Genomic DNA, 15,806 nt, shown 5'->3' with positions numbered 1-15,806 from the left:
AGAGCCAAGCTTCTGTTACCACAAGCAGCCTGTCGGCACAGGAAGGGGGAAGAGAGGAAGAGCAATAGTAATAGGGGATTCTATAGTCAGGGGAACAGATAGGCACTACTGTGGCCGTCAAAGTGACTCCAGGATGGTGTGTTGCCTCCCTGGTACCAGGGTCTGGGATGTCACTGAACGGCTGCACGGCATCCTGAAGGGGGAGGGTGATAAGGCAAAGGTCATGCTACATGTTGGTACCAATGACATAGGTAGAAAGAGGGATGAGGTCTTGCATCAAGAATTCAGGGAGTTAGGCAGTAGACTAAAAAGCAGGACCTCTCGGGTTGTAAACTCTGGATTACTCCCAGTGCCACGTGCTAGCGAGTATAGAAATAGGAGAATAGCACAGATGAATGCGTGGCTTAAGAGTTGGTGCAGGAGGGAGGGTTTTAGATTCCTGGACACTGGGACCGTTTCTGGGGGAGGTGGGACCTGTACAAGCGGCACGGTCTACATCTGAACCAGAGGGGGACTAACATCCTTGCTGGTGGGTTTGCTAGTGCTGTTGGGAGGAGCTTAAACTAATTTGGTAGGGGGAGGGGACGCAGACTCCTAGCAGAATTGGGACACAGCTAAACACACAAAAGCAAACAAGTCAGAGGGAATACAGCAGAAGTAAGGTTCAAACCGTCACATTGCTAGGTGTTTATTATAGACCCCCAGATAGTCAGCGGGAAATTGAGGAGCAAATATGTGCACAATTCGCAGAGGTGTGTAAAAATAATAATAGGGTGATTTCAACTTTCCCAACATTAATTGGGATAGTCATCGTGTTAAGGGCTTAGATGGAGTGGAGTTCTTAAAATGTATACAGGAGAACTTTTTAGCTCAATATGTAGAGGATCCAACAAGGGAGGGTGCAGTGCTGGACCTAATTCTGGAGAATGAAGCCGGACAGTGGTTGATGTGTTGGTGGGGGAGCATTTTGGTGATAGCGACCACAACATGGTACAATTTAAGCTTGAGAAAGAAATAGACAAGTTGCAAAAAAAGATTTTGGATTGGGGGAGAGCGAATTTTAGTAAAATAAGGCAGGATCTGGCCAAGGTAGACTGGAAAGAGTTACTTGTCGGGAAATCTACAGAAGAGCAGTGGGGGGCATTCAAAAAGGAAATGGGGAGGGTACAGGCCCAACATGTTCCCTCTAGGGTAATAGATAGGAGCAACAAGCCCAGAGAACCATGGATGACCAGAAACATTCAGGGTACGATGAGAAGGAAAAGAGAGACTTTTAGCAAATACAAGAAGAGCAAATCAACGGAAGCATTAGTGGAGTACAGAAAGTGTAGGATGGACCATAAGAAAGCAATTAGGAGAGCAAAGAGGGGATATGAGAAAGCTCTGGCTGGCAAAGTAGGGAAAATCCCAAGATATTCTATAAGTATATCAATGGGAAGAGGATAACCAGGGAAAGAGTAGGACCCATTAGGGACCAAGGGGGAAAATCTGTGGGTGGAGCCAGAGGACACTGGTAGGGTGTTGAACGAATATTTCACATCTGTCTTCACCCAAGAGAATGAGGATGTAGATATGGAACTCAGAGAGAGAGACTGTGAGGTTCTTGAGCAAATTGTCATGGGGAGTGACAAGGTATTGGAGGTTTTGGCAGGCTTAAAAGTGGACAAATCTCCAGGTCCGGACGATTTGTGTCCCAGGATGCTGTGGGAGGTGAGGGTGGGGATTGCAGGGGCTCTGACCCAAATGTTTAATTCCTCTCTGGCCACGGGGGAGGTGCCAGAGGACTGGAGAACAGCTAATATGGTCCCACTATTTAAGAAAGGTTGTAGAGATAAGCCAGGGAACTACAGACCAGTGAGTCTCACATCAGTGGTCGGGAAACTATTGGAGAAAATTCTGAAGGAGAGAATTTATCTTCACTTGGAGAGGCAAAATATGATTAGGAATAGTCAGCATGGCTTTGTCAGAGAGAGGTCATGCCGAACAAATTTGATTGAATTTTTTGAGCAGTTGATGTAGTTTACGTGGATTTCAGCAAAGCCTTTGACAAGGTCCCACATGGGAGACTTATTAAGAAAGCAAATGCACATGGGATACAGGGTAACTTGATAAGGTGGATTCAAAATTGGCTTAGCTGTAGGAGACAGAGAGTGATGACAGACGGCTGTTTCAGAGACTGGAAGCCAGTGTCCAGTGGCGTACCACAGGGATCTGTGCTGGGTCCCCTATTGTTTGTCATTTTTATAAACGACATAGATGACTATGTGGGGGGTAGGATCAGTAAGTTCGCGGATGACCAAAAGATTGGCCGAGTGGTTAACAGTGAGGTTGAGTGTCTTGGGTTACAGGAAGATATAGACGGGATGGTCAAATGGGCAGAAAAGTGGCAGATGGAATTTAACCCTGAAAAGTGTGAGGTGATACACTTTGGAAGGAGTAATGTGACACAGAAGTATTCAATGAATGGCCTGACATTGGGAAGTTCCGAGGAACAAAGGGACCTTGGCGTGTTTGTCCATAGATCTCTGAAGGCAGAAGGGCAGGTTAATAGGGTGGTGAAAAAGGCATATGGGACACTTGTCTTTATCAATCGAGGCATAGATTACAAAAGCAGGGAGGTCATGTTGGAATTGTATAGAACTTTGGTAAGGCCACAGCTGGAGTACTGTGTGCAATTCTGGTCACCACATTATAGGAAGGATGTGATTGCACTGGAGGGGGTGCAGAGGCGATTCACCAGGATGTTGCCTGGGATGGAACATTTAAGCTATGAAGAGAGATTGGATAGGCTTGGGTTGTTTTCGCTGGAGCAGAGAAGACTGAGGGGTGACCTGATCGAGTTGTACAAGATTATGAGAGGCATGGACAAGGTGGATAGGGAGCAGCTGTTCCCCTTAGTTGAAGGGTCAGTTACGAGGGGACACAAGTTTAAGGTGAGGGGCAGGAGGTTTAAGGGGAATTTGAGGAAGAACTTTTTTACCCAGAAGGTGGTGCCAGTCTGGAATGCACTGCCTGGAAGGGTGGTAGAGGCAGGTTGCCTCACATCCTTTAAAGAGTACCTGGATGAGCACTTGGCACGTCATAACATTCAAGGCTATGGGCCAAGTGCTGGCACATGGGATTAGTAGACAGGTCAGGTGTCTTTAATGCATCGGTGCAGACTCGATGGGCCGAAGGGCCTCTTCTGCACTGTATTATTCTGTGATTCTGTGATGGATGTTGTCTATACGGACTTTAATAAAGAGTTCAAAGACCACATAAAATGCTGGTTAACAAAATTGAGGCTGATGGAATAGGAAGATCGGTGTCAGCTTGGATAAAAATTGGCTTAAGGAAAGAAAAAGGCGAGTCGTGTAAATAGTTGTTTTTCAGATTGGTGTTCCCCAAGGTTCAGTGCTAGGACTACTATTTTTTTGTTATATATAAATGCCTTGGATCATAAGATCATAAGAACTAGGAGCAGGAGTAGGCCGTCCGGCCCCTCGAGCCTGCTCCGCCATTCAATAAGATCATGGCTGATCTTTTCGTGGACTCAGATCCACTTACCCGCGCTCTTGCCGTATCCCTTAATTCCTTTATTGTTCAAAAAGATATCTACCTTAGCTTTAAAAACGTTTACTGAAGAAGCGTCAACTACTTCACTGGGCAAGGAATTCCATAGATTAACAACCCTCTGGGTGAAGAAGTTCCTTCTTAATTCAGTCCTAAATCTGCTCCCTCTAATCTTGAGGCTATGCCCTCTTGTCCTAGCTTCACCTGCCAGTGGAAACATCCTCTCTACTTGTATCTTATCTATTCCCTTCATGATTTTATATGTTTCTATAAGATCCCCCCTCATTCTTCTGAACTCCAATGAATATAATCCCAATCTACTCAGTCTCTCCTCATAAGCCAACCCCCTCAACTCCGGAATCAACCTAGTGAAGCTCCTCTGCACCCTTTCCAGTGCCAGTATATCCTTTCTCAAGTAAGGAGACCAAAACTGCACACAGTACTCCAGGTGCGGCCTCACCAGTACCTTATACAGCTGCAACATAACCTCTCTGCTTTTAAACTCAATCCCTTTAGCAAATTCCATTTGCCTTCCTAATTACTTGCTGTACCTGCAGACCAACCTTCTGCGATTCATGCACAAGGACACCCAGGTCCCTCTGCATAGCAGCATGCTGCAACTTTTTACCAGTCAAGTAATAATCCTTTTTACTGTTACTCCTACCGAAATGAATGACTTCACATTTATTAACGTTGTATTCCATCTGCCAGACCTTTGCCCACTCACTCAATGTATCTATGTTCCTCTGCAAAGTTTCACAGTCATCTGCACACTTTGCTCTGCCACTCATCTTAGTGTCATCTGCAAACTTTGACAACCTCCACGTGGTCACCAACTACAAATCATCGAAATAAATTGTAAATAATTGCGGTCCCAACACCGATCCCTGAGGCACACCACTCGTGACTGATTGCCAACCAGAATAGCACTCATTTATCCCCACTCTCTGCTTCCTGTTAGTCAACCAACCCTCTATCCATGCTAATACTTTACCCCTAACGCCATGCATCCTTATCTTATGCAGCAGCCGCTTGTGCGGCACCTTGTCGAAGGCCTTTTGGAAATCCAGGTACACCACATCCACTGGGTCCCCATTGTCCACCTTGCTCGTAATGTCATCATAGAATTCCAAAAGATTTGTCAAGCATGACCTGCCCTTCATGAACCCATGCTGCGTCTGCCCAACGGGACAATTTCTATCGAGATGCCCTGCTATTTCTTCCTTGATAATAGACGCAAGCATCTTCCCCACTACAGAGGTTAAGCTATAATTCCCCATCTTTTGTCTACCTCCCTTTTTAAACAGTGGCGTCACATCTGCTGTTTTCCAATCTGCTGGGACTACCCCAGAGTCCAGCGAATTTTGGAAAATTACCGCCAGTGCACCTGCTATTTCTCCCGCCATCTCTTTTAGTACCCTGGGATGCATTCCATCAGGGCCAGGAGACTTATCAATCCTTAGCTCCATTAGCTTGCCCAACACTACCTCTTCCGCAATAATGATTGTTTCCAGGTCCTCACCTACGTTCGTCTCTTTGTCAATTACTGGCATGTTATTAATGTCCTCCACTGTGAAGACCGATACAAAATACCTGTTCAATGCCTCGGCCATTTCATCATATCCCATAACTAAATTCCCCTTCTCATCCTCTAAAGGACCAACGTTTACTTTCGCCACTCTTTTTCATTTTATATATTTATAGAAACTTTTGCTATCTGTCTTTATATTCTGTGCTAGTTTTTTCTCATGTTCTATCTTACTTTTCTTTATAACTCTTTTTGTGGCTTTCTGTTGACCGTTAAAGTTTTCCCAATCTTCTAGTTCCATGCTGTTTTTGGCCACTTTGTATGCCTTCTCTTTCAATTTGATAGCCTCCCTTATTTCCTTCGACACCCATGGCAGGTTACCCCTTTTCTTCCAGTCCTTCCTTTTCACTGGAATATACTTTTGCTGAGCACTTTGAAAAATTGCTTTGAAAGTCCTCCACTGCTTGTCAACTGTCCCACCATAAAATCTTTGTTTCCAGTCTACTTTAGCCAAGTCCTCCCTCATTCTATTGTAGTCCCCCTTGTTCAAGCGCAGGACCCTGGTATTGGATTTTATCTTCACACTCTCCATCTGTATTCTAAATTCAACCATACTGTGATCACTTCCTCCAAGAGGATCCCTAACTATGAGGTCATTAATTATTCCTGTCTCATTACACAGGACTAGATCGAGGATAGCTTGCTCCCTCGTCAGTTCCATTACATACTGTTCAAGAAAACTATCACGGATACACTCAACGAACTCCTCCTCAAGGCTACCCTGACTGAGCTGGTTCGACCAATCTACATGTAGATTAAAATCCCCCATGATAATTGCCGTACCATTTTTACAGGCATTAGTTATTTCTTTGTTTGGATATTGGAGTACAGAGTAAAATTTCAAAATTTGCCCATGATACCAAAGTTGGAGTTGTGGCAAACAGTGAGGATGATACAAATCGGCTACAACAGAACATAGATAGGCTAGCAGAATGGGCAGACAAGTGACAGCTGGAATTTAATACAGAGAAGTGTGTTTGTTGATGCAGTTTGGCAGAAGGGATATGGAGAGGCAATATAGACTTAATGGCAATGTTCTAAAGAGTATGCAGGGACAGAGGGACCTTGCTCTCCATTTACACAGATCCTTGAAAGTAGCAGGACGTGTTGAGAAAGTAGTTAGCAAAGCATATAGATCTTAGGATCCATCAATAGAAGTAATGAGTGCAAAAGCAGAGAAGTTATGCTGAACCTTTATAAAGCTCTGGTTATGCCACAACTAGAGTATTGCATCCAGTTCTGGTCACCACATTTTAAGAAGGATGTTAGGGTCCTTGAGAGGGTACAGATGAGATTTACCAGAATCGTTCCAGGAGTGGGGGATTTTAGCTATAAGGTTAGCTTGGAGAAGCTGGAGTCGTTCTCCTTGGAACAAAGGAGATTGAGGGGAGATTTGAAAGAGGTGTGCAAGATTATGAAAGGTTTCGATAAAGTAGACAAAGAAAAGCTGATGGTACAAGGACTGGGGGACACAGATTTAAGCTTTTGGGCAAGAGATGCAGGGGAGATGCGAGGAAGAACTTTTTTACTCATTGAATGGTAATGACCTGGAACTCGCTGCCTATGAGGGTGGTGGAAGTGAAGATGATGAATGATTTCAAAAGGAAATTGGATGGGCACTTCAGGGAAATAAATTTGCAGGGCTACAGGGATGGAGCAAGGGAATGGGACTGTCTGAAAAGCCGGCATGGACTTGAAGGGCCGACTGGCCTCCTTCTATGCCATTATGAACTCTATGACTATAAATGTAGATTTTTATTTTATTTTTATCTTTTATTTAGAGATGCAGCACTGAAACAGGCCCTTGGCCCACCGAGTCTGTGCCGACCATCAACCACCCATTTATACTAATCCTACATTAATCCCATATTCCTACCACATCCCCACAATTCCCCTACCTATACTAGGGGAAATTTACAATGGCCAATTTACCTATCACCTGCAAGTCTTTGGCTGTGGGAGGAAACCGGAGCACCCGGTGAAAACCCACGCAGTCACAGGGAGAACTTGCAAACTCCGCACAGGCAGTACCCAGAATTGAACCTGGGTCGTTTTACTTTAGGATAAAGAGGGTGGTCAGAAGCAATATGGGCTGCTTGAAAACTGATAATGGTGGTGTTGTCAATGAAATAAGGAAGGGCAGACATGCCGAGTAATTACATCGTATCAGTACTTACTCTGGAGGAAGTGGTCAGCATGCCAGACACCCAAGAAAACTATTATTGAATTGGGAACAGGGGCTCAACAAAACTAATATAAGCAAGATAACAGTAATGGAGTAATTAACAGCATTGACGAGTGACAAATCCCCAGGACCAAATGAGTTCCATCTCAGTGTGTTAAAAGAGGTAGGTGAGACATTTCACATGCCCTAACTATAATCTTCCAAAGTTCTCTCAATTCAGAAACCATTCTTTTCGATTAGAAAATTGCACATGTCACTTCACTGTTTAAAAAAGGTGACAGAGGGAAACCAGAGAATTATAGACCAGTTAACCTACCACCTGTTGCTCGGAAATTGCTAGAGTCTATAATTAGGGATAGGGTGACTGAACACCTTGAAAATTTTCAGCTGATTAGAGACAGCCAGTATGAACTTGTTAACGGTAGGTCATGCCTGACGAACCTGATTGAATTCTTTGAAGAGATGACTGAAGTAGCAGGCAGGGAAATGTCTATGGATGTTATTTATATGGACTTGCAGAAGACATTTTATTCTTTCATGGGATGTGGGTGTTGCTGGCAAGGCCAACATTTGTTGCCCATCCCTATTGCCCTTGACAACTGAGTGGCTTACTAGGCTATTTCAGAGGGCAGTTAAGAGTCAACCATATCACTGTGGGTCTGGAGTCACATTTAGGCCAGACCGGGTAAGGACAGCAGATTTCCTTCTCTGAAGAACGTTAGTGAATCAGATGGGTTTTTATGACAATTGATGATAGTTTCATTGCACCATTACTGAGACTCGTTTTCAACTACAGATTTTTTAATTAATAAATTTGATTAATTTATTGAACTTAAATTCCACTAGCTGCCATCATGGGATTTGAACCCATTACCCAGGATATTAACCTGGGCCTCTGGATTACTAGTTCAGTGACATTACCACGACACCACTGTCTCCCCCTCATAAGAGACTATTAACTAAAGTTGAAGTTCGCAGAATTGAAGGGAAATTATTGACCTAGTTAGGAAATTGGCCAAGTAGCAGGAGACAGAGAGTAGGATGGAAGACGGTCACATACCCAAGGACCTTCTGTATGGTGAAGTAGCCAGGGCCAGGTGAACAGTGGGGCACCCAAAGCTCTGCTTCAAGGATGCTTGCAAGCATGACATGAAGGCCCTAAATGTCGACTGTCACACTTGGGAGTCATTAGCTGGCGAAAGAGGGAAATGGCGACACATCCTGTTGGACTGTATGCACTACCACAATGACCAGTTGCTACAGCAGCTTGGCAACAGACACCAACATCAAAAACAACAACTCACAGCATCATTTGGTAGCTTCATGTGCAGCACTTGTGGCAGAACCTGCCTCTCTTCACAGTCATCAGCAGAGGAGACACCCCACTTAATAGGTTGTTTGCTGCATGTCGATCATCTTTCATAGATTGAAGGATGCCAACCCAATCCATTGTGTGATGCCTTATTTGGGGAAGAGCCTCCAACTATTCTAAACAAGGTCACTAGTATCAGAGGCCAGCGGGTGTGGGCTCCGAGTCCAGGGATTTCCAGGTCCCTAGCCTAGGAATCTTCCAGCAGGCTGGTACACCCAGGGAAAGCAGAGTGGCCTGCCAGCCAGTATGGTGGTGGGTCCTACCTGGGAGTCCAGGCCTGGGACTTGGACACCTGAAAATCTTCAAAATATTTTAACACATGTTTGGTTCCCTTATAAAGAACTCCTCGTGCAGAGCTTCATGCTTGGAGTGCATGCAGTGAAATAGGACACAAGGTCAAGTTCCTGGAAATGCACTCCTGTTGTATGAAGCTCTGTGCTGAGAGTAAACATGTCTTCTGATCTATGTTATTTAAGAGAAGGAAGATCAAAACAAACATGAAAAGGACAGGAGGTCGTGTGGTAGGATGGTTTCAGATGGAGGGAACCCATACAGAACAAAAATAATGAAGGAGGAGAAGAGAAACTGAAAATGACAGAATTTAACAGACAGAAATACTCATTGTCTGTTAAAGAAAAAAAGATAAATAAAGACAGAACTCTTCTAACAAAGATAATTGAAAGTGAGAATTAGGAATAATAGTAAATTTACAGCAAAATACTTTAAAGAATATAAAATAATAGCATTGTAATGCAGTTCACTGTATACATTCAGACAAAATAAGTAGAGACTAATCCAGAAAGCTGGTTGGTGAAGGATAGACCTGGACCCAATCTTTAAACACTGTTATAAGCATTTAATTAGAGTTACACAATAGAATAAGCACCTCCTTACCCCAACCACTACAGTTTCAGTCAGTATCTCTTTATAGGGGCCAAATGAATCCCCCGTTTATGCCCACTACCTGCATAAAACTAAAGACAATTATTATACAAGTAAGTCCAAAGAACGGAAAGTCCTCATCAGGGAACTCCTCTTTGCTGACGATGCTGCTTTAACATCTCACACTGAAGAGTGCCTGCAGAGTCTCATCGACAGGTTTGCGGCTGCCTGCAATGAATTTGGCCTAACAATCAGCCTCAAGAAAACGAACATCATGGGGCAGGACGTCAGAAATGCTCCATCCATCAATATTGGCGATCACGCTCTGAAAGTGGTTCAAGAGTTCAGCTACCTCGGCTCAACTATCACCAGTAACCTGTCTCTAGATGCAGAAATCAACAAGCGCATGGGAAAGGCTTCCACTGCTATGTCCAGACTGGCCAAGAGAGTGTGGGAAAATGGCGGACTGACACAGAACACAAAAGTCCGAGTGTATCAGACCTGTGTCTCAGTACCTTGCTCTATGGCAGCGAGGCCTGGACAACGTATGTCAGCCAAGAGCGACGTCTCAATTCATTCCATCTTCGCTGCCTCAGGGCATCAGGTGGCAGGACCGTATCTCCAACACAGAAGTCCTCGAGGCGGCCAACATCCCCAGCTTATACACACTATTGAGTCAGCGGCGCTTGAGATGGCTTGGCCATGTGAGCCGCATGGAAGCTGGCAGGATCCCCAAAGACACATTGTACAGCGAGCTCGCCACTGGTATCAGACCCACCGGCCATCCATGTCTCCGCTTTAAAGACGCCTGCAAACGCGACATGAAATCCTGTGACATTGATCACAAGTCGTGGGAGTCAGCTGCCAGCGTTCGCCAGAGCTGGCGGGCAGCCATAAAGGCGGGGCTAAAGTGTGGCGAGTCGAAGAGACTTAGTAGTTGGCAGGAAAAAAGACAGAGGCGCAAGGGGAGAGCCAACTGTGTAACAGCCCCGACAAACAAATTTCTCTGCAGCACCTGTGGAAGAGCCTGTCACTCTGGAATTGGCCTTTATAGCCACTCCAGGCGCTGCTTCACAAACCACTGACCACCTCCAGGCGCTTACCGATTGTCTCTCGAGATAAGGAGGCCAAAGGAGACAAAGAAGTGTCGAAGATTGCTTTTTCTCTCTTTAAATAAAAAATAGAGTTGATGTATACATCCAAAATTATAAAACAAATTAAATCAAAAACCTCCACATTCTGCACAAAGCATTACATTGTGAGACATCCTTCTCTTCTTTTTGTAAAACAATCAGATATTTGATGACTTTCATCCATCTATTTCATTACCTTTCTCTCCCGTATTTGTTTCAAGCCGCAAGGTCAATCTGTAACATTTTTTCACTCACAATTTTCATCGAGTGTGCATTATCCCACAATGACCGATTATCTACATAACATTCAATGGGTATATTATCTTCAGTATGCCCATTACCACAGAATCTCACTTAAAATACTTAATAAATAGAACCCCATATCACTGCCTTGATAAGAGCCAGTGTTTCAGCAGACAATATACTATTATCATCCCTTTTTATTTCTTAGCTTCCGAAGCTAAAGGACAACATTTCCCATTTTCACCCATGAGCAATATTGTAAAACAAGCTGCACTCGAAAACCCATAAGCAAGATTAGCATGTGAAGAATGACTAAAAATGGCTTGTTTCATGTTTTTTGGGTTACCTCAGTATCGGAACTTACATACACATTTCTCTAGCTTTAATTTTCTAGTGGTTTATTTGCCCTTAAAACATTCTCGACTTTAGGATGTTTCATCATAGTACTTAACTCCAACACATCAAAACTAGCATCTGGTCTAGTCTGCATGTCCAACCAGTTTAACTGACCGACCAAGCTTTGCAATTGCTCAGTCTCTGCTTTAAATATAACATCATCTTTCTGTGAGGACCTAGTACAATTAATTGGGATGGGAGTGAAACTCTCTAAATAGGCTTGTTGATTTAAAGTTATTACAAACCTACACTGCTTAATTGCTAAACCAATATATTTAAACCCCCCACAAGCCTGACTCCCAAATTCTACTCTAATCTTATTAATGGCACATTTCTCAAATTTCACAATCCCACCTCATTAAAAAAATCATTAGCATACATTGTGAAGATGCCTGCAAAATGTTCTTTATCATATCAATAAAACATTGCTGGATCTGCTTTTGGTTGAACACACCCCATTTTTAACAAAATAAATCTCACCAAAAGATACCACACTCTGGAAGCATCATTCAGACCAAAGAAGAAGATGCTACCAAAGTCGGAGTGAAAGAGGAGGTGACTGAGACACTGGATGGGATAAAAAATTATAAAGAGGAGGTAATAGAAAGACTTTAACTACTTAAAGTTGATAAGTCACCAGGACCGGATTAGATGCATCCAAGGATACTGAAGGAAGTAAGGGTGGAAATTGTAGAGGCACTGGCCATAATTTTCCAATCCTCTTTAGATACAGAGATGGTGCCAAAGGACTGGAGAATTGCAAATATTACACCCTTGTTCAAAATAAGGTGTAAGGATAAACCTAGCAACTACAGGCCAGTCAATTTAACCTTGGTGGTAGAAAAGCTTTTAGAAACAATAATCTGAAACAAAATTAACAGTCACTTGGACAAATGTGGATTAATTAAGGAAAGCCAGCACGGATTATTTAAGGGCAAATTGTGTTTAAGTAATTGATTGAGTTTTTTGATGAGGTAATAGAGAGGTTTGATGAAGATAATGCAGTTCATGTGGTGTACATGAACATCCAGAAGACATTTGATAAAGTGCCAAATAACAGACTTGTCAGCAAAGTTGAAGCCCATGGAACAAAAGGGACAGTGGCAGCATGGATACAAAATTGGCTGAGTGTCAGGAAAAACAGAAAGTAGTGGCAAACAGTTGTTTTTCAGACTGAAGGACAGTATATAGTGGGGGTCGCTATCCGGACCATTGCTTTTCTTGATCTATATTAATGACCTAGACTTGGGTGTGTGGTGTGCAATTTAAAAATTTGCAGATGACACAAACTTGGAAGTATTGTTAATTGTGAAGAGGATAATGATAGACTTCAAGAGGACATAGACAGGCTGGTGAAATGGACGGACAAGTGGCAGTTGAAATTTAATGCAGAGAAGTGTGAAGTGATATATTTTGGTAGGAAGAATGAGAAAAGGTGGTATAAAATGAAGGATACAATTCTAAAGGGGGTGAAGGAGCAGAGGGATCCAGGAGTGTATGTGCAAAATCATTGAAGGTGGCAGGGCAGGTGGAGAAAGCAGTTAATAAGGCTTTAGAAATAGAGGCATAGTGTACAAAAGAAAGGAAGTTATGGTGAACCTTAATGAAACACTGGTTTGGCCTCCACTGTAATATTGTGTCTAATTCTGGGCAATACACTTCAGGAAAGATGTAAAAGCAAGGGAGAGGGTGCAGAAAAGATTTCTGAGAATGGTTGAGAGGATGAGACACTTCAGTTGCATGGATAGATTGGTGAAGGTGGAAGATTGAGAGGAGATTTGATAGAGGTGTTCAAAATCATAAGGGGGTCTGGACACTCTGGACAGAGTAGATAGGGAGAAACTGTTCCCAATGGCAGAACAGTTGAGAACCAGGGGACACTAATTTAAGGTAATTGGCAAGAGAACCAGAGGCGACGTGCAGAAAAACCTTTTTACACAGTGAGTGGTTAGTACCTGGAATGCACTGTCTGAGAGTGTGGTGGTGACATATTGAATCATGGCTTTCAAAAGGGAATTGGGAATTGAATCTGAAGAGAAAAAAATTGAAAAAATTGCAGGACTACAGGCAAAAGGTGGAAGCTCTCGCAGAGTGATAGCACAGGTATGATGGGCTGAATGGTCTCCTTCAATGCTATAACCATTCTATGGTTCTATGACACATTTGTTTTGTTTCTATAGTTTTCCTTCTGCAGTTGCTGCCTTGTTGGGCGGTTTCAGAAACACTTCTCTCTGAACGGTATCGCCCTGCAGAAATGCAGCTTTTATGTCAATTGATCTACACCCCCACGAATATGTAGCCAAAAGATTTTCAAGATTACTTTTCCCACTGTGCACAAAAATATATAAAGAACCAGTAAAGGCTTTTGCAATCCTAATCAAGATCTCTCAGACCACATGTGGCTGTAGGCTGAATTTTGGACACTGACCTTCAAAAGTACATAAAGGGATAGATACTGGAGATAAAAAGAGAAAATAGTAAGAGAAACAAGGAAAGAGAAAGATATGTAAAGCTGAGTCAAAGAGTGATATGGCTGATATACCTGTGTAGGTGGTGAAGAGGTGCTTGCTAACATGATCATTCTTCAAGGCTTGCATAGGTAATTACAAATAACACAGAAGTAAGAAAGAAGGCAGCAGAACAAACCCATATATCCATTATAAATTTAAGAAATGTCATTGTCTGTATTAAACACAGCCAAATAATCTGCAATGTAATTATCTTTTCTTCATTGTGGATTCTGTAACCTAAGCTCAGCCCATCAATTAATCAATATCATACAAAATGGTAAAAACTGTATTTGTGTTGTGCTAGAACCCTGAATTGCATTGGCAAAAAACAATAAAGGCAGAACAAAAGCATTGTTTATATCAGAAGAATAGGGATGAAGGAGCATTTTTTTAATTCATCTATTTAACATAGCTGTAGTTGAAATAATTATAGCATTCAGTATTCTTCACACTGGGCATGATCTGGGAAAAGGCAGTATTTTTTCCACATTATTAGGTTTCTTGTTACTAGGCTACGATTGGTTGCAGCAGACAATATTACGCAATTCTCTGAATTGTGAATAGGAAGTTGCAGAAGGGTGCAAACATGTAGAATGAGTGCAAGGCAGTGTGAAAGATGTGTTCAGTATGCGTTCCGATGGGCCCTGCCAGCTGGCTTGGCTTCGATAGAAGCAGTTTTCTCCTGTAATAGGACTCAGCTGTAACCTTTCACAAAGCAGTCCACTTCCAGCAAGTGTAGCATTTAATTCATTATAATTTTCTGCTGAACAGCTGCCTTTAATCATGTGCAAAGATATGTTGTCTCTAAAGTTGATCAGCACTTTTTTCCATTCAGACATTTATATAGAGTGCAGTATTTTCGATATGTAATTTTGTAATTGCCCATAATAATGTAATAAAATAAATTGACTTCACTTACACTGCAGTGTTTTTTCCTATTTGAGTTGAGCACTGAACAGAGCTAGAAAACTGATTTGGTCCAAATTATTTGTGAATACTTGAAAATGCACTTTATTCAATTTAGATCATTTTAAGTTTTTATTCATTTGCCCATCATTCATGCAGAGTAGCAAAACAGCAGTTTTGGTACGTCCAAAGCCACTTTCCCAGCTCCACCATCTTGGCTAACTAGCTGACATTACAGTGTACATTTTTTTCATACTTGACAGCTAATGGGAGGATGACAAGCTATCACAGCCGAGGGGCTGTATTCTATCTTTGCTTGATTGCTCCGCAAGTTGTACAAACCTTCAGAGTTTAATAGATTAATTCCATAAGTAACAAAACAAAACTAAAATTCTAGAGTTCTGAAGAAGGGTCACTGACCTGAAACGTTAACTCTGCTTCTCTCTCCACAGATGCTGCCAGACCTGCTGAGTATTCCCAGCATTTCTTGTTTTTATTTCTAAAATTCTAGAATTAGGTCAGTTTATCTAATTGTTTTGTTTTCTCTTTTTAGGTTATTATGGTCAGTTACAGACTTTCTACCCACCCCAGTATAGTGAAACTTCTCGAAATATCCGCCAAGGTAGTCCTCGCAATATGGTGCCTCCATTTGAAGACTGTTTATTTCCCACAACTGTGGGACAAGCTGGATTTGATGCCTTCCACAGAGCATTGTCTGCTCATCCCAGTTTTCCAGGTGAATATCTATATATGTTCATGCAATGCAAGAATACCACAGTTCCCTTATTCTCTATTAAGCCATAAAAATGTAATTGCAGAAAGAAATTTTCAAGTTGCAGTTACTAAACTATCTACAATGCTAGGACAGAACCTTATGTCTGCAGTTGCCCATAGGAAAAGGCTAGGATTGCTTCTAAAGCTTCAGTAGTGGTGTTGAGTGGTTTAAACTGTTTCCTTAATGGAAAAGAGGGAAATCAAAGAGAGTCAAACATAACCTCTAAGACTTTGGTTACACAGGAACATTTCCAGAGAATTTTGA

The 15,806-nt window shown here is 42.5% G+C and overlaps 1 protein-coding gene across 2 annotated transcripts in view; it reads left to right on the top strand.

The window, feature by feature from the left end:
* Positions 1-15,806, top strand: part of LOC137369267 (zinc finger protein GLIS3-like) — a 927,786-nt gene that overhangs the window by 878,790 nt on the left and 33,190 nt on the right. For both annotated transcript variants that reach the window (XM_068030232.1, XM_068030233.1), the window contains exon 10: positions 15,321-15,503. In XM_068030232.1, the coding sequence (XP_067886333.1) occupies positions 15,321-15,503 (183 nt within the window). The remainder of the gene's footprint in view (positions 1-15,320; positions 15,504-15,806) is intronic.

This window comes from Heterodontus francisci, chromosome 4 (genome assembly GCF_036365525.1).
Source record: "Heterodontus francisci isolate sHetFra1 chromosome 4, sHetFra1.hap1, whole genome shotgun sequence".
In the NCBI taxonomy this organism is placed as follows: Eukaryota; Metazoa; Chordata; class Chondrichthyes; order Heterodontiformes; family Heterodontidae; genus Heterodontus; species Heterodontus francisci.
The sequence above is the reverse complement of the archived record's forward strand: the minus strand, read 5'-3'. Positions and strand labels throughout refer to the sequence as shown.